Source organism: Clarias gariepinus, chromosome 8 (genome assembly GCF_024256425.1).
Source record: "Clarias gariepinus isolate MV-2021 ecotype Netherlands chromosome 8, CGAR_prim_01v2, whole genome shotgun sequence".
NCBI lineage: Eukaryota > Metazoa > Chordata > Actinopteri > Siluriformes > Clariidae > Clarias > Clarias gariepinus.
The window spans coordinates 6,307,224-6,332,500 of record NC_071107.1 but is presented as its reverse complement, the minus strand read 5'-3'; the positions used below and the strand labels follow the sequence as shown (position 1 = coordinate 6,332,500).

The 25,277-nt window shown below is 41.4% G+C and overlaps 1 protein-coding gene across 12 annotated transcripts in view; it reads right to left on the bottom strand.

Annotated features, from left to right (window-relative positions):
• Window positions 1-25,277, bottom strand: part of tenm3 (teneurin transmembrane protein 3) — a 277,382-nt gene that overhangs the window by 68,922 nt on the left and 183,183 nt on the right. For 7 of the 12 annotated variants that reach the window (XM_053501433.1, XM_053501434.1, XM_053501439.1 and 4 more), the window contains 5 exons: window positions 22,896-23,081; window positions 16,048-16,071; window positions 14,365-14,385; window positions 8,933-9,079; window positions 1,757-1,973 (listed from right to left, as the gene is read on the bottom strand). In XM_053501433.1, the coding sequence (XP_053357408.1) occupies window positions 1,757-1,973; window positions 8,933-9,079; window positions 14,365-14,385; window positions 16,048-16,071; window positions 22,896-23,081 (595 nt within the window). The remainder of the gene's footprint in view (window positions 1-1,756; window positions 1,974-8,932; window positions 9,080-14,364; window positions 14,386-16,047; window positions 16,072-22,895; window positions 23,082-25,277) is intronic. The other 5 variants (XM_053501437.1, XM_053501438.1, XM_053501442.1 and 2 more) reach the window with 2 other exon arrangements.

The window sequence follows — 25,277 nt, the reverse complement described above, 5'->3', positions numbered from 1 at the left end:
ACACACACACACACACACACACACTGGAGGTGTTTGCGGTGAAAATGTAAATAATAATAAAAAAAACAGATGCATTTTGTGTGTGTGTGGGCGTGTGTGTGTGTGGGGTGTGTGCGTCAGATAAATATTTACTGTTTAATAATAACAGTCACACACTGTGACAGAATCTGTATCCAGGATATAGAGTTTAATCTAACATCAGGAGTGTGTCATTTATCAACTCTCTCACGTGCACACACACACACACACACACTTCTGTTTGAACAACGTGATTAAATCGCACAGAAGCAGCAGTAACGACCCCAAATCACCCCTTTAAAGGGAAAAGCCATTTGCCCTATATGGTGATTTGGGGTGGTTTCTTTATGTAAATGACGGTGTGTGTGCACGAGTAGAGCAATTTATCATTTTTTTATGTGTGAGATTTATCAGCGTCCGGTGTGTGCAGCTGTGTGTACACGTGCGATAAACACAGAAATGTCAGTGTTCTCATTCTCTGAAATCCCAACGTTCAAGCAGTTCCAAAGTTCTAACATCGTCAAGTTCAAAAACTTTAGTGTTTATAAAGTTCAAAGGGTTTAAATGTTTTACATCTTCGGATGTTCTAACGTTTTTAAATTTTGAAATCCAGTGTTCTAAACATTTTGTGGAGTTAAAGTTTTGAAATCTTTTATTTCCTAATGGTTCTCAAGTACACTACAAATGAAACTTGTAAAATGTTCCAAAATTCCAAAGATTTAATGTTCTTGTCTTTAAATGGTCTAACGATGTAAAGTTGTAATTCTAATGTTCTAACATTTCAAATGTGAATTCTAATCATCAAAATTTCTAAACCCTCCAATGTTTTCAGGCTATAAACTTTTTCTAAGTTCTAATGCTTTCAAGTTTTAACCTTTAAAGTTCTAATCTTTTTAGGTTCTAAAATGTTAAAACTTTAATATTTTCAGGTTCTAAACTTTTATTAAAGTTCTAATATTTTCAGGTTCCCTATGTTTAAAGTTCTAATATTTTCAGGTTCCCTATGTTTAAAGATTTAATATTTTCAGGTTCCCTATGTTTAAAGATTTAATATTTTCAGGTTCTAAACTTAAAATGTCATTTTTTTTAGGTTCTAAGCTTTTATAATGTATAATATTTTTCGGTTCTAAACTTGAATTAACGTTCTAATGTTTTCAAGTTCTAAACTTTAAAGTTATAATGTTTTAAATTTTTTAAATTTGAATGGTTTATTGTGTTAAACTTCTTATGTTCCAAAATTAAGTTGGTTTAAAGTGAAATTCAAAAGTCCTCAAGTTAAAAATCTAAGGGTTTAATGTTTTATAACATTTTTTGAAAGTTGCTTTGAAAGACACTGTTACTGTATTTGTCTGGTTTTGTTCTCTGTTTGTTTCTCATTGCTGCTTTTTTCATTTCTCAAGTGACAAAACCAATCTCACAAGACTTACTATATATTTTTTTACAGAGCCAGAGAAATCCATTAAGTAACACATCATTGGCGTAAATCAACTATTACTTACTTTAACTTGCTCCACAATAGAAAAGTATTTATTTTATATTTTAAATACTATATTCCCAGCTGTGCTTGGCCCCTACATAACAAGTTTAACGGGCGTGGCCTTTTCTTAACGAGGTGTCCACCTCTCTGTTGCTACGGTAACAAAGCGATAATGCTGGAGATTTGACCATTTTCAAGGCTAGTGTGTTAAAAAGTACGTGGACTGGGGATGTCCAAACACCCACACACACATACACACACCTCTTGTTGAAAGGGTTGTCCCCTGTGATGACATGCGTGCCCTCTGGCCCGAGCAGGAAGCTGATTCGCTGGTAGAAGGACTGCGCCGCCTGCTGCGGAGAAGCTGATTGGCCGTGGCTGATGATGTCGGCGGGGTCGGGGGAGCCGCGGCAGAACGACTGAGACACACATGTGGTCTGGAGACAACAATCCGGGTCCATGCAGTCCGCTAGGCCATCTATACTCATGCACACACACACACACACACACACACACACACAGAACAGAAAAGTATAAAAGCTATGTACAATGCATTGTAGAGGCTTATTCACGTGTGACATCTAAATATATCACTTAGTGTGTGTGCGTGTGTGTGTGTGTGTGTGAGAGAGAGAGAAAGAGAGAGAGAGTTTTTAACATTAAAATTCTGCTCATATTTTGCTCCATTTCTGTTTATTTTTCGGAAAATCTTTGTATTATTTATTGATGCCATTTAAAAAAAATGCTTGAAGAATGTAAAAAATATATATATTATTTATGTATTATATTTTATGTAATTATATTTATTATAAAGAAAAGAATGCTGGTACATTTTTTGTTATTTAAAAACTTGAGCCAAGTTTTCTTTTTCTTTTTTTTTTTTTTTTCAGCTGTAAAAAGAAAATGAAAGAAACAAAAACATTCTCTCCCTGGCCTGTATCTCCGGGATCTCGGGACCCCAGTGTGTAAGCACAGAGGAGCGAGAACAGAAAGCCTTCGGGTACAAGAGTACTGTAGTGCCATAGCACGTAGTGAGTCTCATTTTATTTGAGACGTGACCCGGGGGGAGACGGCATTAAGTGGGACAGACTTAACCAGCGCAGTCTGACTTATTCTTTCTGTTGTGCCTTTTTCTTTGTTTCTCTCCCTCCTTCTCTTTCTTTCATATAACACACACACACACACACACACAGACACGGAGCAAACAGCTGCTTAATGCTTTTTGTGGCCCTGAGATGTGCCGCCCTGCAGGTAGGAGCGTAAACCTCCGCCATCCGTCACACTTAGTTTATAAAAAGCCCTGCGCACATATGGAGCCTCGCCGCTGGGGAATTGTAAAATAAAACACACACACGCTCTCTCTCTCTCACACACACACACACACACACATAGACGTTAGCCCTGATCTGTAGGAAACTAATTCTTTTCTATCTCCCGGGTCGTGTCCCGATCCCACAGACCGAGTGTCTAACTGTTTGTTTTGCTTCGTCAGTCATCGGCTCCGTCCCGAATCATCAAACCCCCTGTGTGTGTGTGTGTCCTGGCCGCGCTTTTACATCTTTACCTCGTCCAAAATCAACAGTAAGCTCTTCTGTGAGTGTGTTTATGTGATATGGAGCGAGCGGCCCCGGCAGATGTGCGCACACTTCTTAGAGATGCGCGGTGTTTATTATGACATTCCTGGATGGATGGGGATTTTTTTTGCACTCGCTGAAAGCGGAGACATGAGACGGAGCATCCAAAGACATCCGAGCTCTAATTAAGGATTAGCAACAGGCTAACATCCAATCACATTGCGAAACGATGCTCCTCCCCCTCTCACCCCACCCCCCCCCCCTCAGGTCCGAGTCCAAGATGCAGAGTATAAACTGTCACTCTGGCGCTAAAACAGGAAGGAAGGCTGCTTAATAGGGAGCCTACAGGCCCTGGAGAGTGAGAATAAGACACGAGCCCAGATCAGAGTTTAATCCTGATCCAGGGGTGCAAGCCAACCTCAGCCCCGAGCAACACACACTTGTTTTTTGTTCTCTAAACACAGGAATATGGGCACACACACACACACACTTTATTTTTTAATTTTTTTACATCTCTCATGGCAGCGACTTTCCTGAATGTCTGTTGGACTGCGAGGCATGGCGTCTCTCCCAGAACGAGTGTATTGAAGGATAGAGAGAGAAAAAGAGAAGTCAAAGGGACAAAGAAAGAAAAGTCCATGGGAAGTTGTTTTATGCAGCGAAGAAAGAAGGAGAGGAAAAAAGAAACAGAGATACACTACAGAGAATACAAACAAAGACAGACTAAAAGAGAAAGTGAAAAGAGAGAGAAAGAAAAAGGAAGGGACGCGAGACAGAAAGAAAGGATAAATGTGAGTCGAGGACGAAAACAGGGGAAAAGACAGAGAGAATAAGAAGGTAACAGTAACAAATGGATGAACAGACAGACAGACTCTGAAAGGAAGTCATTTAGACAGATGGAGAGATAGAAAGAATAAAAATACTTAATCAAAAGAGAACCAGGAGAGTAAAAACAGATGGATGGAATACGGTCAGGTACAGAAAGATAAAGAGGAAAAAGTTAATGTAATGAAGGAGGGTGAGAGAGAGAAAGCGTCAAAGAAACTAAATATATAAAGACTGTTGATTAGAAAGGAGAGAGAGGAAAAGGGGATAAAAGAGCAAGATAGAAGAAGAAAAAGTACTATAGAGAAAGAAAAAGAGAAAAAAATGAAAAAGATGTTCAGAACGGAAGGAAGAAAGGAAGGAAGGAAGAGGAACAGAGAGAAAGAGAAAAAAAAGTAAAAATTAGAAGCGAGAGACAAAAGAGAGAGTGGGGATGAGAGGAAGAATGACAGCGGAACAACGGATGTGGGGAATAAGAGGAGAGAAAAAGGGAAAAAAGACAAAGTGAGAGATTCTATACTGCAATGAATAGAAGACTAGAAAGAGAAAAAGAGCACAAGAAGTGTATTAAGGCTGAGAGAGCGAGAGCAAAAGAGAGTACAAGAAAGAGTTAGCAAGAATTAATAGTGTAAAGAATATTGTGTAATGAAGGATGAAGGGACAGAAAAAAAGAGAGCAAGAAAATCAGAAAGACAGAGCACTGTAATAAAGAGTGTAATGAAGGATGGAAAAAGTTGGAGTATACTCTTTATACACCATCATACACACTGTTGGAGTGTATGATGGTGTTTGGAACGCTGGAGTGTATAATGAGTATGATGGTGTTTAAGAACGTTATAGTGTATGATGGTGTTTGAGAATGTTGGAGTGTATGATGGTGTTTGAGAACGTTGAAGTGTATATTGGTGTTTAAGAACGTTGGGGTGTATGATGGGGTGTATGATGGTGTTTAGGAACGTTGGAGTTTATGATGGTGTTTGAGAACGTTGGAGTTTATGATGGTGTTTAAGAACGTTGGAGTGTTTGATGGTGTTTAAAAACGTTGGAGTGTATGATGGTGTTTAAGAACGTTGGAGTTTATGATGGTGTTTGAGAACGTTGGAGTGTATGATGGTGTTTAAGAACGTTGGAGTGTATGATGGGGTGTATGATGGTGTTTAAGAACGTTGGAGTGTATGATGGTGTTTAAGAACGTTGGAGTTTATGATGGTGTTTGAGAACGTTGGAGTGTATGTGGTGTTTAACAACGTTGGAGTGTATGATGGTGTTTGAGAACGTTGGAGTGTATGATGGTGTTTGAGAACGTTAGAGGGTATGATGGTGTTTAAAAACGTTGGAGTGTATGATGGTGTTTAAGAACGTTGGAGTGTATGATGGTGTTTAAGAACGTTGGAGTGTATGATGGTGTTTAAGAACGTTGGAGTGTATGATGGTGTTTAAGAACGTTGGAGTGTATGATGGTGTTTGAGAACGTTGGAGTGTATGATAGTGTTTGAGAACGTTGGAGTGTATGATAGTGTTTGAGAACGTTGGAGTGTATGATGGTGTTTGAGAACGTTGGGGTGTATGATGGTGTTTGAGAACGTTGGAGTGTATGATGGTGTTTAAGAACGTTGGAGTGTATGATGGTGTTTAAGAACGTTGGAGTATATGATGGTGTTTAAGAACGTTGGAGTGTATGATAGTGTTTAAAAACGTTGGAGTGTATGATGGTGTTTAAGAACGTTGGAGTTTATGATGGTGTTTGAGAACGTTGGAGTGTATGATGGTGTTTAAGAACGTTATAGTGTATGATGGTGTTTGAGAACGTTGAAGTGTATATTGGTGATTAAGAACATTGGGGTGTATGATGGGGTGTATGATGGTGTTTGAGAACGTTGGAGTTTATGATGGTGTTTAAAAACGTTGGAGTGTATGATGGTGTTTAAGAACGTTGGAGTTTATGATGGTGTTTGAGAACGTTGGAGTGTATGATGGTGTTTAAGAACGTTGGGGTGTATGATGGTGTTTAAGAACGTTGGAGTGTATGATGGTGTTTAAGAACGTTGGAGTGTATGATGGTGTTTGAGAACGTTGGAGTGTATGATGGTGTTTAAAAACGTTGGAGTGTATGATGGTGTTTGAGAACGTTGGAGTGTATGATGGTGTTTGAGAACGTTGGGGTGTATGATGGTGTTTGAGAACGTTGGAGTGTATGATGGTGTTTAAGAACGTTGGAGTGTATGATGGTGTTTAAGAACGTTGGAGTATATGATGGTGTTTAAGAACGTTGGAGTGTATGATAGTGTTTAAAAACGTTGGAGTGTATGATGGTGTTTAAGAACGTTGGAGTTTATGATGGTGTTTGAGAACGTTGGAGTGTATTATGGTGTTTAAGAACGTTGGAGTGTATGATGGTGTTTAAGAACGTTGGAGTATATGATGGTGTTTAAGAACGTTGGAGTGTATGATGGTGTTTGAGAACGTTGGAGTGTATGATGGTGTTTAAGAACGTTGGAGTTTTTGATGGTGTTTGAGAACGTTGGAGTGTATGATGGTGTTTAAGAACGTTGGAGTGTATGATGGTGTTTAAAAACGTTGGAGTGTATGATGGTGTTTGAGAACGTTGGAGTGTATGATGGTGTTTGAGAACGTTGGGGTGTATGATGGTGTTTACGAACGTTAGAGTGTATGATGGTGTTTAAAAACGTTGGAGCGTATGATGGTGTTTAAGAACGTTGGAGTGTATGATGGTGTTTAAGAACGTTGGAGTTTATGATGGTGTTTGAGAACGTTGGAGTTTATGATGGTGTTTAAGAACGTTGGAGTGTATGATGGTGTTTAAGAACGTTGGAGTGTATGATGGTGTTTAAGAACGTTGGAGTGTATGATGGTGTTTAAGAACGTTGGAGTGTATGATGGTGTTTAAAAACGTTGGAGTGTATGATGGTGTTTGAGAACGTTGGAGTGTATGATAGTGTTTGAGAACGTTGGAGTGTACAGTATGATGGTGTTTAAAGGTCCTACACATCATATTTTTCATTAAATGTTAATATGATCTTTAGGCACCTAATGAAAAGTTTGTTAATTAAAAATTCAAAATTATTGTGTAAAAAAAATACTACTTTTACCTGGTTAAAACTAGCTCTGTTCTCAGCAACCTGTTTCAGTACATGCTAATTTAAATGCTCATGACCTCTGCTGAACCCGCCCCCCCCCCCCCCAGTTCTGTGGGGCGTGTCTTCACAACACACGTGGAGTATAGCCACGGAAGTGTAGTCCAGTGCGGGCAATGCTTTGGACTGCATTACCCACAAAGCATTGCACACAACGCAGTGCTTTGTGGGTAATGCAGTCCAAACTGGAAAACGCTGCATTATGGAGCCCGAGCCTGTTTTCTTCAGTCGTTTTTGGTTTGATTTAAGTATGGAACCTATGCGGAAGTTTGTAATATCGCCTGACAACGCAGAAATTAAAAGACTGGACATGCATCGACTCGTTTGTCTTTCTCATCACTGCATGGACATGAATTAACGGGCTGTTACGCTGCCGCGAGCAACAACAACAAAAACCGGGGAAACTTACTGAGAGAGATACGGACGCGATGTGTTTACTGATGTGTTTACATGACTTCTTAATCTTCGACAGACATCGTTATAAACCATCTAACGTAACAAAGGTAAGCATAATATAGATTTCCGACTACGTACACAGTTTGCAACTAGACAATCACCTTAATGCATTGTTTATTATAAACGGGCGATTAGGGATTATATGGAGACGGATGTACACAGAGAAGAAGCCATAACCATGTTCTATGTGAGTATAAGTTAACTTACACTCCGCATTTATCGTGATTATTAGAAAAGGCGATCTGCAAAGAGTCATAGTTAAATAAATTACACTCACCGAGCCTGGTGAAGATGAAGCAGGAACACGAAGCGTTAGTACAGATCCGATTTTCAGGAGCAGCTTCCTAGTAAAGCCTGCTTTATATTGACCCGCGTTTATAAAGCAGTCTGGTGAAAAATGATTATCGCAAACATAACCGCATTTAGGTAAATCAGCAGGGACGTTAGCTTCAAAAACTAAATTCAGCCACTGCGTCCTCAGTGGCTCAGATACCTAACCCTAGGTAGGTACCCTAGGTCACTAACCCTAGGTAGTGAATGACGACTGCTGTGTTCGCTATTACACCCAACAACTGTACACAACACTCGCTTAGGCGCCATTTTGCTCCAGCGGCGAAAAACAATGGCCGACAGCTTCTTCTCACTCGGGGCGGGTCTTTGCTAAAACACCAGTGTCAATCAACTAGTGTAGGAGCGGCCTCTTGTGGTGTGGCGTCACATCGACAGGCATTTGCGATTGGCCTGATTTTAGAAGGGGGATGTTACTGTAATAAATGAAAAGAAAACCACTGGGCGGCTCTTTATCATCGTAGAGTGGTTGTGTACGCACTCTCCTAACACACAGTTCAGTCCAAACAGCTTAAAATAGTGCATGTAGTCCTGTATGACCCCTTTAAGAATGTTGGAGTGTATGATGGTGTTTGAGAAGGATAAAGTGTATGGTGGTGTTGGTTAGGAAATGTTGGTGTTTGATGGTAGTTATTAGTATTTGATGGTCATATGTTTATGTTTTACTGATGAATATTGGAGTTAAAATAAATGTGATAAAATTTGATGGTGGATGTCGTGTTTGGTGGTGAAACTTAAGGCTTTGAAGAGAAATGGTGGTGTTTGATAGACTATATTAATGTCTGATGGTAGTTATTGGTGTTAGTCATATTTCGATGGTTTGTTGGTGAATGTCGTGTTTGGAAGTGAAACTCTGAGAATGTATTTAAGTCTTTATTTGAAAACTTTGGTCTTTGATGATAAACATGCTGGTATTCGATGGCAATGTTGGTGTTTGAGGGTAACTGATGCAGCCTGATGGTAAAATGTTGGTGTTTTAAGCTGATTGGTACTGTTAGTAGTAAAATGAAAGGCAATAACCTTTTTTTCTTTGCATAAACTTTTGACACACTATTACCACACACATACAGTATACACACCTCCTTCATTGTCCTTGCCATCTGCGCAGAGAGTTTCCATGGCGACGTCACAACCAATCCCCCTCCAACCAGGCTGGCACACACAATGCCACCCGTTCTGATCCAGAGTACAGCGGCCATTACTGTTACACAGTCCCGGGCATCCCTCTGCAAAAACACACACGTATTTTACACACACACACACGCACACACACACAGACACACAGACACACACACAAAGTTATACATAGACAGGCAGAAGAGGGCTTTTGTGAGAGGGTCAACAAACTTTGACACACATATATATATATGTGTATTCTGATGTTTTTGTGCTCGTGCTTGCATGTGTGAATATGCTGTGTGTGTGTGTGTGTGTGTGTGTGTGCACGCATGTAACATGGTTAAGCAGAACTCTGAAAAGGTATACATTCACACTGTTGCAATATGAGACAGGTCAAAGGTGAACAGAGAGTGACACTGGACGTCTCACAGGCCGCGTGAGATACAGAACAGCTGTAAATTCACATGAATGTTAATAAAACGCATCTTTATCACCTTTATCATCATCCTCATTATCACCCCTTTCCTCACACTCTCAGCAAAACCTCTGAGACTTTGGTTATTAATTAAAATTCATTATTTCAGTTTTAAAATCCCAAAAAAAAAAATCACAATTCTACAATTTAGAGAATGCTGGGCCTGTGTCCAATATTTTAGTAATGTTAAATACATTTAGAAAAATAACAATAACAAATAACAGAAAGAGAGCAAACAGGAATATATCTATAGTTTATCCGTCTGTGTATCTTCCTGTCTGTCATTACATCTGTCTGTCTCCCTCCTATACAATTCTTATCTGCCACCCTGTCAGTGTAAATATCTATCCGTCTGTGTATCTGTCAGCCTGTCTGTATATCTATCCGTCTGTGTATCTGTCAGCCTGGCTGTATATCTATCCGTCTGTGTATCTGTCAGCCTGTCTGTATATCTATCCGTCTGTGTATCTGTCAGCCTGTCTGTATATCTATCCGTCTGTGTATCTGTCAGCCTGTCTGTATATCTATCCGTCTGTGTATCTGTCAGCCTGTCTGTATATCTATCCGTCTGTGTATCTGTCAGCCTGTCTGTATATCTATCCGTCTGTGTATCTGTCAGCCTGTCTGTATATCTATCCGTCTGTGTATCTGTCAGCCTGTCTGTATATCCATCCGTCTGTGTATCTGTCAGCCTGTCTGTATATCCATCCGTCTGTGTATCTGTCAGCCTGTCTGTATATCCATCCGTCTGTGTATCTGTCAGCCTGTCTTTATATCCATCCGTCTGTGTATCTGTCAGCCTGTCTGTATATCTATCCGTCTGTGTATCTGTCAGCCTGTCTGTATATCCATCCGTCTGTGTATCTGTCAGCCTGTCTGTATATCCATCCGTCTGTGTATCTGTCAGCCTGTCTGTATATCTATCCGTCTGTGTATCTGTCAGTCTGTCTGTATATCTATCCGTCTGTGTATCTGTCATCCTGGCTGTATATCTATCCGTCTGTGTATCTGTCAGCCTGGCTGTATATCGATCCGTCTGTGCATCTGTCAGCCTGTCTGTATATCTATCCGTCTGTGTATCTGTCAGCCTGTCTGTATATCCATCCGTCTGTGTATCTGTCAGCCTGTCTGTATATCCATCCGTCTGTGTATCTGTCAGCCTGCCTGTATATCGATCCGTCTATGTATCTGTCAGCCTGGCTGTATATCCATCCGTCCGTGTCAGTCTGTCTGTATATCTATTCGTCTGTGTATCTGTCAGCCTGTCTGTATATCTATCCGTCTGTGTACCTGTCAGCCTGTCTGTATATCCATCCGTCTGTGTATCTGTCAGCCTGTCTGTATATCTATCCGTCGGTGTATCTGTCAGCCTGGCTGTATATCCATCCGTCTGTGTATCTGTCAGCCTGTCTGTATATCCATCCGTCTGTGTATCTGTCAGCCTGCCTGTATATCGATCCGTCTATGTATCTGTCAGCCTGGCTGTATATCCATCCGTCCGTGTCAGTCTGTCTGTATATCTATTCGTCTGTGTATCTGTCAGCCTGTCTGTATATCTATCCGTCTGTGTACCTGTCAGCCTGTCTGTATATCCATCCGTCTGTGTATCTGTCAGCCTGTCTGTATATCTATCCGTCGGTGTATCTGTCAGCCTGGCTGTATATCTATCCGTCTGTGTATCTGTCAGCCTGTCTGTATATCTATCCGTCTGTGTATCTGTCAGCCTGTCTGTATATCTATCCGTCTGTGTATCTGTCAGCCTGTCTGTATATCTATCCGTCTGTGTATCTGTCAGCCTGTCTGTATATCTATCCGTCTGTGTATCTGTCAGCCTGTCTGTATATCTATCCGTCTGTGTATCTGTCAGCCTGTCTGTATATCTATCCGTCTGTGTATCTGTCAGCCTGTCTGTATATCCATCCGTCTGTGTATCTGTCAGCCTGTCTGTATATCCATCCGTCTGTGTATCTGTCAGCCTGTCTGTATATCCATCCGTCTGTGTATCTGTCAGCCTGTCTTTATATCCATCCGTCTGTGTATCTGTCAGCCTGTCTGTATATCTATCCGTCTGTGTATCTGTCAGCCTGTCTGTATATCCATCCGTCTGTGTATCTGTCAGCCTGTCTGTATATCCATCCGTCTGTGTATCTGTCAGCCTGTCTGTATATCTATCCGTCTGTGTATCTGTCAGTCTGTCTGTATATCTATCCGTCTGTGTATCTGTCATCCTGGCTGTATATCTATCCGTCTGTGTATCTGTCAGCCTGGCTGTATATCGATCCGTCTGTGCATCTGTCAGCCTGTCTGTATATCTATCCGTCTGTGTATCTGTCAGCCTGTCTGTATATCCATCCGTCTGTGTATCTGTCAGCCTGTCTGTATATCCATCCGTCTGTGTATCTGTCAGCCTGCCTGTATATCGATCCGTCTATGTATCTGTCAGCCTGGCTGTATATCCATCCGTCTGTGTCAGTCTGTCTGTATATCTATTCGTCTGTGTATCTGTCAGCCTGTCTGTATATCTATCCGTCTGTGTACCTGTCAGCCTGTCTGTATATCCATCCGTCTGTGTATCTGTCAGCCTGTCTGTATATCTATCCGTCGGTGTATCTGTCAGCCTGGCTGTATATCCATCCGTCCGTGTCAGTCTGTCTGTATATCTATTCGTCTGTGTATCTGTCAGCCTGTCTGTATATCTATCCGTCTGTGTATCTGTCAGCCTGGCTGTATATCTATCCGTCTGTGTATCTGTCAGCCTGTCTGTATATCCATCCGTCTGTGTATCTGTCAGCCTGTCTGTATATCCATCCGTCTGTGTATCTGTCAGCCTGTCTGTATATCCATCCGTCTGTGTATCTGTCAGCCTGTCTGTATATCCATCCGTCTGTGTATCTGTCAGCCTGTCTGTATATCCATCCGTCTGTGTCAGTCTGTCTGTATATCCATCCGTCTGTGTCAGCCTGTGTGTATATCTATCCGTCTGTGTCAGCCTGTGTGTATATCTATCCGTCTGTGTATCTGTCAGCCTGTCTGTATATCTATCCGTCTGTGTATCTGTCAGCCTGTCTGTATATCCATCCGTCTGTGTATCTGTCAGCCTGTCTGTATATCCATCCGTCTGTGTATCTGTCAGCCTGTCTGTATATCCATCCGTCTGTGTATCTGTCAGCCTGTCTGTATATCGATCCGTCTGTGTATCTGTCAGCCTGGCTGTATATCTATCCGTCTGTGTATCTGTCAGCCTGGCTGTATATCTATCCGTCTGTATGAGATGTCTGTCTCTATGTACTATATCTTCCTGGATGTATATCCCTCTGTCTGTCTTTATATCTGTCTGCCTGTCCACATACTCCTTGTCTTTCTTTCCTGCTGTATACATATCTCTGTCTGTTTGTACGTATGTAAGCGCCTGGGTTTGTGTCTTTGTATGTCTGTATGTTTATGTACGTCTCTCTCTTCATCTGCATTTCCAGCAGTATGTCTGACTGTCTATCTATCTGTTTTTTTGTTCTCTTTTAGGCCGTCTATCTGCGTGCCTGGTTCTATATGCATGTTTGTCTCTGCCCATCTGTTTGTCTATCTGTGTGTGTTCATTTATCTGTCCTTCTGTTTATCTGTCTGCCATTGAAACATTTAGTCTATATAATTGATCCTACTTCTCTCTTTCTCTCTCTTTCTCTCTCCCTCTTTTCAACTCCCTCTGTTCTAACCTGTCTGTCTGCACACGTTCATGCTGTTACCCTCTCTGTCTGTCTCTGTGTCTGCCTCCCTATCAGACCATAGGTCTCCCTATCTAACTGTCTGTCTCCCTATCTCTCCTGCCCCGTTTCTCTACCTGTCTGTCTGTCTGTACCTGGAAGACAGCTATAGTCAGTTGCATCCATGTGAAGCTACAGCACACAGACAGAGATAGAGAGATAAACAAACTCCAGGCATAAAGTATAGGTAGGAGTGATCGAACCCCTCCATCATCATACTTTCTGCCTGGGGTGCGTTCTGCTGCGCCATCTGGGGTTGGGGGGTGGGGTGGGGGGGATTAGGGGTCAGGTGAAGGTGTGGCAGAAGGGTAGCAACAACAGCAGCAACAAGAACTGGACCGACACACACCAAGGTTCAGGCTACAGGATGCACATGAGGAGCATCAAAGGTAGGTATGCTTGTGTGTGTGTGTGCGTATGTGTGTGTGTGTGTGTATGTGTGTGTGTGTGTGTGTGTGTGTGTGTGTGTGTGTTGACTGGTCAGGACAAACAAGGATGAGAGGTGACCAGGTAAGGGAGTACCAACAGTGAGGAAACGCAGACGCCGTGCTTTACAGACAATAAGAAGAAAGAAAGAAAGAAAAAGGAATGACTTCGACAAAATCAAGACAGAGAAGCATTAGGCAGAACAAAAAAGCCACAGAATACTGAAAATAGAAATATAGAAAACAGAAAAAAGAGAGAAACAAAAAAATGACAAAGAAAAAAAAACAAATTAAAGAAAAAAGAATGAAAAATCTCAGAAAAGATGAAGAAAAAAAGAAAGTCAGACAGAACAGACAGAAGAAGAAACGGCAAACAGGTAAAGTAAACAAGTAACAAGAAAAAAACATGAAAAAAAATTCAAAAATAACTAAAATAAAGTTATTTTTAAATAAAAATTTGAAATAAAAATTAAAACAGAAAAAAATAGGAAAAGAAAAAAAATGAAGAAAAAAAAAAGAAAAACAAGAAATAAAAACCTGGAAAATAAAATAAAAAATAGGAAGCAAGAAAAAAGGAATAAAAAAATCATAAAGAAAACAGCAAAGAACAGAACAAGAATAACAAGAAAGAAAAGCACAAATAAAAAAGAGGAAGAAAGAGAGAAAGACAGAGAGACAGACAGAAAGAAAGAGGGATTGCTTATAGAGCAATGTCCCTGGGACTTGGGCTTTACCTTTAAATCCTATCCTCTCTCCTATCATGGGCCGGGAAGAAGGAAGGACAAAACCGGGAAAGAAAAGCAACAAAAAAACAAAAAAAAATTCTGAGCACTTGAGTCCAGGACATTAAAGAGTGACATACAGACAGGAGGAGAGAGAGAGAGAGAGAGAGAGAGAGAGAGAGTGAGAGAGTGAAAGTGATCGGGAGTGAGAGAGAGACAGATGAAGAGCTCAGGGTACTCAGGGGTGGAGAGCCGATTAAAGGTTCATCAACAACAACAACGAGTTCGACTTTATTAGGTGTTCAAATCATCAGCATTCCTGCAACACGGCTGATAAACCCACGAGAGAGCGAGAGATGAGAAAAGAGACGAGAGATGGAGGGATGAGAAATAAACATGAAGAAAAGGAAATGGAATGCAGGGGTGAGATTCTCATGGGCGAGCGTTCATCCGTCTTGAGTTTATCAATAAATGTAATGAATTCAATTTTAATGAAAAAAATGTAAACTGAAAATGTAAAACAACATAAACAGCCATAATTAAACAAATAAATATATATATATTTAATAAACTTGTTCAACAAATAAAATGAACAAATAAATAAATAAATAAAACAAAATTTTGGATTTTTTTAAAGACTTGTCATTCATGGGTCAACAATGTGTTTTATAAATATATATAATTATAATTCATTTATTAGTACTATTTATTTTTGTATTTTTTACAATTTCTGTTATATTTCCATTTTTTTTTACTTTGTGTTTAAAAAACAAACAAACTAAATACTTACTATTTTTAATCATTTTTCTTTGTTTATTTGATTAATTCGCCAATATAAAGATTTCTATCAGCTTTATCCAAACTACAGACTGGGGCATGGGTGCTCGGTGGTTAAGGTGTTGGACAGCAGGTCCGCCCTTGGAACTGAGAGCAAGGTCCGTTTCGCGAAGTGCATAAATACAATCGGGTGTCGAGCTGGCACACCAACCCCTAAAGTCAATAGCACAGAAACGAACTAGGAAGTGGAACCTACTGTATGTGTTTGTGTTTTGGGGGAATATTTTTATAAGAGGTGGACTGAAAAGTGGGAATATTATATATATTTTATATATAAACAATTATTATTTATATAATTGAATATAAAAAATATAATAATATTTAAAAATTTTAAATTTTTTTATTTTTTAAGACTTTTTGATAATATGAGACAAACATTTACGTATGACTTCATAAATATTTATTTCTGTAGCAGAGTTCACTAGCCGCTAAATAAAATCAGCTCATGGATGACACAGATACCTGAGATACCGCTTGATCCTGGAGTGTGTGTGTATGTGTGTGTGTATGCTTGTGTATATATGTGTGTGTGCATGTGTGCGCGATAGGGAACGCCCTGCTCAGCAAATTGGGGACATTTGCGAAGGAGAACACAGAGGACACGGTCTCACATTTCTGACAGTCCAAAAGAGAGATGAGGATGAAAAATCACAGAAAAGCTGCAATGAATAATGCGCAAGAGAAAAAGAAAGAGAGAGAGAGAAAGAGAAAGAGAGAGAAAGAGAGAACAAGGGACAAGCAAAGACCAGAGAGGATGAGAGAAACTAGAGGTTATTAATGTGTAATCAAAATGTCACAAAGAGCAGAACGGGGACAGGAAAGGCACAGAGCGGAAGAGAGAAAGAGAAGACACAGTACCTTGGACATACGTCTCCGGGTGAGCTTCAGAGGAAAAGAGAAAGAAAGAAAGAAAGAAAGAAAGAAAGAAAGATAGATAGATAGATAGAGGGAGAGAGAGAGAGAGAGAGAGAGAGCAAAGGTTTAAAAAAGCTGGTAAAGAGGTTAAGGCAGGGATTATTTATATAGGACCAAAACTAATAGTGTTCATACATCACACACACACACACACACACACACACACACACACACACACACACACACACACACACAGAGGTTTAAATGGAGCAAACTTGACAGCAATACTAAGCAACAGCTGAACGTGTGTCCCATTTTAAACCATAGTCTGAAGTGTGTATACTCTTTAAGTGTACAAAAAAGTGCGTTGCCATGGCAACCACTACAGCTGATTTTATTTGTCTTTATTTTCTATCCGTAACGTTTTTTATTCCAGAGCCCATTATTGCGCGTTAACACACTTGATCGTTCACGGGTCACAGCGGCCTCACGCCTAACACTCTGTTGGTTAAATGTTTATTTAATACTTTAATTAGAGAGACGGTATCTAGCTTATTTCATATTAGTTAAGAAAAATTAGACAGAAATGTGAAGTGTGTACTGTGATGTGAGTATTAACTAGAGAACGAGCCTCATATGATCGCTAAGCAAACACACCACCGGAGAGACGCAACAAGCTAAGCGGCTCTGTGTTCGGGGATAAAACAGACACAGTACTGTGTGTTAGAATAAAATAACAACTGGTCTGTTCTTCTGTCTGTGTGTCTGGACTTACAGTGGATAAACAACATCATTAACATAGAGAGTTAGACAGACCGAGCAATGTAGCATTTCAGTGTGTCTTTGGTGTATGTTTGGTGTGTGTTTGGTGTGTGTTTGGTGAAGTTTGGAGTGTTTCGTGAAAGTTTGGTGTGTGTTTGGTGTGTGTTTGGTGTGTGTTTGGTGAGAGTTTGTTGTGTTTGGTGTGTGTTCGGTAAGAGGTTGGTGAGAGTTTGGTGTGTGTTTGGTATGTGTTTGATGTGTGTTTGGTGTGTGTTTGGTGAAATTTTGGTGTGTGTTTGGTGTGCGTTTGGTGTGTGTTTGGTAAGAGGTTGGTGAAAGTTTGGTGTGTGTTTAGTAAAAGTTTGGTGTGTGTTTGGTGTGTGTTTGGTGAGAGTTTGGTGTGTTTGGTGTGCATTTGGTGTGTGTTCGGTAAGAGGTTGGTGAGAGTTTGGTGTGTGTTTGGTGTGTGTTTGGTGACAGTTTGGTGTGTGTGTTTGGTGTGTGTTTGGTGTGTGTTTGGTAAGAGGTTGGTGAAAGTTTGGTGAAAGTTTGGTGTGTTTGGTGTGTGTTTGGTGTGTGTTTGGTGAGAGTTTGGTGTGTGTTTGGTGTGTGTGTTTAATGTGTGTTTGGTGAAAGTTTGGTGTGTGTTTGGTGACAGTTTGGTGAGAGTTTGGTGTGTGTTTGGTGTGTGTTTGGTGTGTGTTTGGTGAGAGTTTGGTGTGTGTTTGGTGTGTGTTTGGTAAGAGTTTGGTGTGTTGGGTGTGCGTTTGGTGTGTGTTCGGTAAGAGGTTGGTGAGAGGTTGGTGTGTGTTTGGTATGTGTTTGGTGTGTGTTTAATGTGTGTTTGGTGAAAGTTTGGTGTGTGTTTGGTAAAAGTTTGGTGTGTGTTTGGTGTGTGTTTGGTATGTGTTTGGTATGTTTGGTGAGAGTTTGGTGTGTGTTTGGTGTGTGTTTGGTGTGTGTTTGGTGTGTGTTTGGTATGTGTTTGGTGTGTGTTTGGTATGTGTTTGGTGAGAGTTTGGTGTGTGTTTGGTGTGTGTTTGGTGAGAGTTTGGTGTGTGTTTGGTGAGAGTTTGGTGTGTGTTTGGTAAGAGTTTGGTATGTTTGGTGTGTGTTTGGTGCGTGTTTGGTAAGAGTTTGGTGTGTGTTTGGTAAGAGTTTGGTGTGTGTTTGGTAAGAGGTTGGTGAGAGGTTGGTGTGTGTTTGGTATGTGTTTGGTATGTGTTTGGTGTGTGTTTGGTATGTGTTTGGTGAAAGTTTGGTGTGTGTTTGGTAAAAGTTTGGTGTGTGTTTGGTGTGTGTTTGGTATGTGTTTGGTATGTTTGGTGAGAGTTTGGTGTGTGTTTGGTGTGTGTTTGGTGTGTGTTTGGTATGTGTTTGGTATGTGTTTGGTGTGTGTTTGGTATGTGTTTGGTGAGAGTTTGGTGTGTGTTTGGTGTGTGTTTGGTGAGAGTTTGGTGTGTGTTTGGTGAGAGTTTGGTGTGTGTTTGGTAAGAGTTTGGTATGTTTGGTGTGTGTTTGGTGCGTGTTTGGTAAGAGTTTGGTGTGTGTTTGGTAAGAGTTTGGTGTGTGTTTGGTGAGAGTTTGGTGTGTGTTTGTTGTGTGTTTGATGTGTGTTTGGTATGAGTTTGGTGTGTGTTTGTTGTGTGTTTGGTGTTTGGTGAAAGTTTGGTGTGTGTTTGCTGAAAGTTTGTTTTGTGTTTGATAAGAGTGTGGTGTCATGTGTGGTGTATGTTTGGTGTGTGTAAGTGTGTGTGTGTGTGGTGTATGTTTGGTGTGTGTGTGTGTGTGTGTTTAAGAATGGCCATAAACGTAAGCGTGTCTGTCTCTCTGTCTGTCTGTCTGTGCACACCAGTGAAGTCACTTCAAGGGTTTTTTGCAAATGAGAAAAATAACAGATGCCCCTGCATGAAAAGTGTGTGTGTGTGTGTGTGTGTGTGTGTGTGTGTATTTGTGTGTTTGATGTATAAAGAGCGCTGTGTGTAGGTAATGAATAGTGACAGGGCACTGGGAGGTGTCTCACACACACTGTCTAACACGCACGCCCACACAGCAGATTGAAAGTCACCGGCAGTCTCACACACACACACACACACACACACACACACACACACACACACACACACAGCAGTGCAGTGACACAGCTTCATTATTCACACACTGCATGATGGTGTGTGCGGTGACTTTCAATCTGGAGTCGAAAACTAAAGAAACATCAGACTGGATTTTGAGGTCAAACATTCACAAAGAGAGAGAGAGAGAGAGAGAGAGAGAGAGAGTGTGTGTAAGAGAGAGAGAGAGAGAGAGAGAGAGAGTGAGAGTGTGTGTGAGAGAGAAAGTGTGTGTGTTTGTGTGTGTGTGAGAGAGAGAGAAATTTCTTTTTTTAAGAGGACGACTTCAAGAATGAAAGGGCGATCAGTGATGCTTATTGTAAAAGACCTTGAACTGACAGGCAGTATTATATTTAGATCTGGAATATTAGATTGTGTGTGTGTGTGTGTGTGTGTGTGTGTGTGTGTGTGTGTGTAAAAGAGTGATGACGCAAGGGTATGGAGGAGATGTGACATCAGACAAACTGTAAAGGAGATAATGAGTGTGTGGGAGTGAGGGGACAGAGAAGGTCGCATACACATGTGCACGCACACACACACACACACACACACACACACACACACACACACACACTTACAAACACACATGCAGAATCTCCCTACATCAGCTTGACAAAGATGATGTATTAGTAATCATAATTCTTCCACTCTGTCACACACACACACACACACACACACACACACACACACACACACACACAGGTATAAAGGTGAGGTAAGACAGAGTGCTGGTGTAACCTTCGCCCAAAGTGACTTTAGCGATCTATAAGCCTTATTAGTGCCAAATGTGTGTATGTGTGCAGTGACACAGAGACAAAACACACACACACACACACACACACACACACACACAGTTTATTTATTCATTGTTTAGAATGTGTTGGTTAATTTAGTTCGGGTTTATATTTAAGCGTTTCTGTGACGCGTTCGCTGTTGTTTTACTGCAACAGCTCAATCACGGGGACGAATACACTTCTCATCGAATTACACTCATCATTGAGCCTCCTCTCTTTCTCTCTCTCTCTCTCTCTATATATATATATATATTTATATATATATACACGTGTGTGTGTGTAAAATGACGATCGTTAGCTAATGAGGCTGCAGCTAGCTGAGTGACATGTACTGACACACTAACAACATGGGAATATATATAGCAACCAGAGGCAAAGCTGCGGCCTGGCAGCAATTAGCCTGGACATACACACACACACACACACACACACACACACACACACATACACTCTAGGAAGTTTATCTTACTCACACAGGCCGAGGGACAGCGAGAAATAGATTCTTATTCAAACTTATATCAGACTGTTAGACAGACCTTTTCATTTCGCCTCACTAGTTTCTTTCTTTCATCTTTCCTTATATATTAATATTCTAATTAGGGAATAAAATATATCAGTCTGTTTCTTTGCTGCTGCTCAGGGGACAGAGATGGGACTTCAGTAAAAGAATGAACAGACTGCGAGCCGATCCAGAGTAGTGGGCGAGACGTGAGGACAGTTAGTCAGGAGACGGGACCCGAAATCGAAACCTTGAAAACCATGAAGCAGGAAGAGCTGAGGCCTGCTGTACCGGCTGTACACACAGAGCTGAAGGCATGAGGAGTGTGATGAGTGTGAGAAGAGAGTGATGGGTGTGTGAGGGGTGAGAGGCGAGTGAGAGGAGAGTGATGAGTGTAAGAAAAGTGACTAGTGTGAGGAGTGTGATCAGTGTGAGACAAGGAGGATGGTGATAAGTGGGTTAGGAGTGAGAGGAGATAGAGAAGTGTGAAAAGCATGAGAGGAAGTAGTGTGTAAGGAGTGATAGAAGAGTGAGGAGTGTGTGGGGAGTGAGAGGAAAGTGAAGTGTGTGTGGAGAGTGAGAGGAAAGTGAGGAGTGTGTGGGGAGTGAGAGGAGAGAGAGAGGAGTGTGTGAGGAGTGATAGAAGAGTGAGGAGTGTGTGGGCAGTGAGAGGAAAGTGAGGAGTGTGTGGAGAATGAGAGGAAGGAGTGTGTGAGAAAGGATAGAAGAGTAAAGAGTGTGTGGGGAGTGAGAGGAGAGTGATGAGTGTGTGGGGAGTGAGAGTAGAGTGATGAGTGTGTGGGGAGTGAGAGGAGAGTGATGAGTGTGTGGGGAGTGGGAGGAGAGTGATGAGTGTGTGGGGAGTGAGAGGAGAGTGATGAGTGTGTGGGGAGTGAGAGGAGAGTGATGAGTGTGTGGGGAGTGAGAGGAGAGTGATGAGTGTGTGGGGAGTGAGAGGAGAGTGATGAGTGTGTGAGGAGTAAGAGGAGAGTGATGAGTGTGTGGGGAGTGAGAGGAGTGATGAGTGTGTGGGGAGTGAGAGGAGAGTGATTAGTGTGTGGGGTGTGAGAGGAGAGTGATGAGTGTGTGGGGAGTGAGAGGAGAGTGATGAGTGTGTGGGGAGTGAGAGGAGAGTGATGAGTGTGTGGGGAGTGAGAGGAGAGTGATGATTGTGTGGGGAGTGAGAGGAGAGTGATGAGTGTGTGGGGAGTGAGAGGAGAGTGATGAGTGTGTGGGGAGTGAGAGTAGAGTGATGAGTGTGTGGGGAGTGAGAGGAGAGTGATGAGTGTGTGGGGAGTGAGAGGTGAGTGATGAGTGTGTGGGGAGTGAGAGGAGAGTGATGAGTGTGTGAGGAGTAAGAGGAGAGTGATGAGTGTGTGGGGAGTGGGAGGAGAGTGATGAGTGTGTGGGGAGTGAGAGGAGAGTGATGAGTGTGTGGGGAGTGGGAGGAGAGTGATGAGTGTGTGGGGAGTGAGAGGAGAGTGATGAGTGTGTGAGGAGTAAGAGGAGAGTGATGAGTGTGTGGGGAGTGGGAGGAGAGTGATGAGTGTGTGGGGAGTGAGAGGAGAGTGATGAGTGTGTGGGGAGTGGGAGGAGAGTGATGAGTGTGTGGGGAGTGAGAGGAGAGTGATGAGTGTGTGGGGAGTGGGAGGAGAGTGATGAGTGTGTGGGGAGTGAGAGGAGAGTGATGAGTGTGTGAGGAGTGATATAAGAGTGATGAGTGTGTGGGGAGTGAGAGGAGAGTGATGAGTGTGTGGGGAGTGAGAGGAGAGTGATAAGTGCGTTAGGGGTGAGAGTGAGAGGAAAGTAAGGAATGACAGAAGAAGTGGAGAGTAATGAGTGTAAGGACACTAAAAGTGTGTGATGACTATAAAGAGTGTGATGAGTGTGAGGACACTAATAAGTGTGTGATAAGTGTGATGAGTGTGATAAGTGTGATGAGTGTGATGAGTGTGAGGAGTGAGTTTATTACTGTTTATTACTGTTTTATAAACACATCTGCCCAGTTTGTATGGAAGCTCTGTAGTGTACAGGTTTATGCTTATTTACAGGATGTAGGAATTACACACACACACACACACACACACACACACACACACACACTAACCCACTGCTGTGATCTGACTATAGCATCATGTCTGCACATCACATAAAGCCTCTAAATGATAAACTGTATCATATAAATTATTTACAAACATCAAAGGAAACAAAAAGATTCAGTCGGAGGAGACTCGAGACACGACCTACTGGACCACGGAATAATCCCACTCAGAGATAACCTCTAAAGTGTACATATCATCGTAGAAGAGATCTGACATCAATATAAACGTCTCTGTGTGTGTGTGTGTGTGTGTGTGTGTGTGTGTGTGTGTGTGTCTATGATATCTGGAGATGGGAACGTGTGCGGTGATGGTGAAGGAGTTGTGTGTAGCTTCTGATCTCACTGAGCTGTAAAAGGTGAAGGAAATGTCAGATATGACAATCCAAAAAGGTCATCGAGCTCAGGACGAGGGGCAACACACACACACACACACACACACACACACACACACACACACACACACACACAGAGGAAGGAGAGGAGTGACAAGACACTACAAAATCCCTGAGGATATAGAGTCTAATCATGTGTGTGTATGTGTGTGTGTGTGTGTGTGTGTGTGTGTGTGTGTGTCTTTCGCTTACCCACGGTGCAGTGCTCTCCAGTCCAGCCCTGATGACACTCACACTTGCCGTCTTTGCAGGTTCCGTGTTCGGTGCAGCGCGGGTGACATGCCTTCACGTCACACACTGACCCGGTCCAGCCTTCCTCACAGCGGCAGCTGCCGCCCATACACACTCCGTGATTTCCGCAGTCCACCGCACACACTTCTGTAATCACACACACACACACACACACACACACACACACATATATATATATTAAAGATAAGATAAAAGCGATATGTTAGGTCAATGACAAAGAGTTACTTCTCTCATGATGTCTGGTTTGTCTCTGTAACATGCTCTCATACCCTAATCCATCCTCCCACACACACACACACACACACACACACACACACACACACACACACACACACACTGTGAGCAAGAAGCAGAGGTCAGATACTTCAAACCCATTATGTCGAACTTATCAGCTTGGAAGGAAAACACACTCGGTGGAATCCCGCTGTGTGTACGGGTTCTGACTAACCTCGCCAAACACACCATAACACTGACAGCACTCAACCCCTCCTGACCCCACTCTGTATGTGTGTGTGTGTGTGCGCGTGTGTGTGTGTGGGAGGACTGTAAAGTTGGCTCTGAAATTCTAAATGCATTCCCAAGAGCTGTTTTAACCCACAGTAATGATGGAAAAGTAAAACACACACTATCATTACGCCTGAAACGTTCAGTCGATTGTTGTTCATTTGACGCCACGACGCTTCGATTCATCATTAACAAAAGGAAGGAGTCTCCAGTTTCAGAGGTTGAGCTAGAACTTTCCAACATCTCCAGAACAGTGGAGTTCACTCTTCTCAGGAACAACTACCATAACCCGAGAGAGGGAGAGAGAACGGGAACAAAGGCTGCGTTCACACTGCAGAGAAAAACTGCCGCAAATCAGATGTTTCTGCTCTTAATGCTCATCTGATTTTATCCGTAACTGTGTGAAAAGGACAAATTTTGTTCTTTTTAATTCTGATTGGATCCGCTGTCATATCAGATTCCAAAATCAGATTCACATCTGGCAGTCTGAAGAGTTCAATCGGAATTGATTTGACTTTTACTTCAACTCCACATTCCTCATTCACACTACAGATCAAAGTGGACCATATCTGATTTATTGACCTAAATGTGACCCATATCTGACATTTCTCTGAACAGATTAGAGAACAGATCTGAACGTGTCATGTGATACGATCACGCTTCTAAACTGTCAAACGTACATGTGCAAAGGAACAACGTGTCATGTGATCTGTTCAAGATCACCACTTCATGGAGTTAAAGTGGATTTCAATGTGGACATTTTAACCCTTTAAATTTCTACTCGAAATGGATCTAATCCACAAAAACATTAGTGTTGTTGCACTGCGACACAAAAGTGCTAGCATATTGATGTGAGTTTTTCAGATTATTATTATTATTTTTTTAATTGTAAATGTAAATATATTGCTGATTTTACCATGAAGTGATATCTCAACCGTTTGGAAGACGCCTATAATACTGTAGGGTATTGTTTGTTAATTAATAAATTAACTAATTTAATTGTTTGTAAAACATAAATTAACAAATTTAATTGTTGGTTAAATATGAATTTACAATTGTAATTGTTTGTTCATTGAAAATGCAAAAAAAAAAAAAAGGCTTTAAAGAAAGGCTAAGTTTTGCTTATTTATTAATTTCACCCCAAATGTTTGAGGTCCTTTTTGTCACTTTACCATCACTGAAATCCTTCTTTACTGAAATCATGACAACATGTATTTTGAATGTAAATATAAACAAATAACATGCATGTATAGTTATAAAAAAGAAAAAAAGAAAAACAACTCTAAGGTGGTAAGTGAAGAGTAACTCTGATTCATCACGTCACCCTGTTGTTTGTTTTCCTCTAACAGCATAATACTTTATAGATAAGTAAACAAGAAAATTAAACAGGCAACTGTTATATGATTGGCAGGATGGTTACAACCTTTAACGATATTCATTCATGCCGTGTTCTTTATATTACTTCGCAATAAAGGTAACACTCTACACTCCAGACCACACACCCAACCTCATCTGGTGTCTCCGATATATTGAAGAAGAATCGCCTCAATATATGAAGAGAGAGACAGAATGAGGCCGAATGAGACCTACTGTACAGTTGGCGGTAATGTAACCAACCTATTGGATTCCAAGTGCCGTTAAATAACCAAAAAGAAGAAGTAATAGAGGAAGGAGACCTGTGAGTCATTTCTGTGGACGGAGAAGAAGCCAGCTCGAAACTGGAGCTTATGTAAGTTTCTGGGAATTGATGGTAACGCTATCCTTATAACCCCAGTGTGAGAGCAAACTGTACCAAACTATTCAAAACTTGGAATCGAC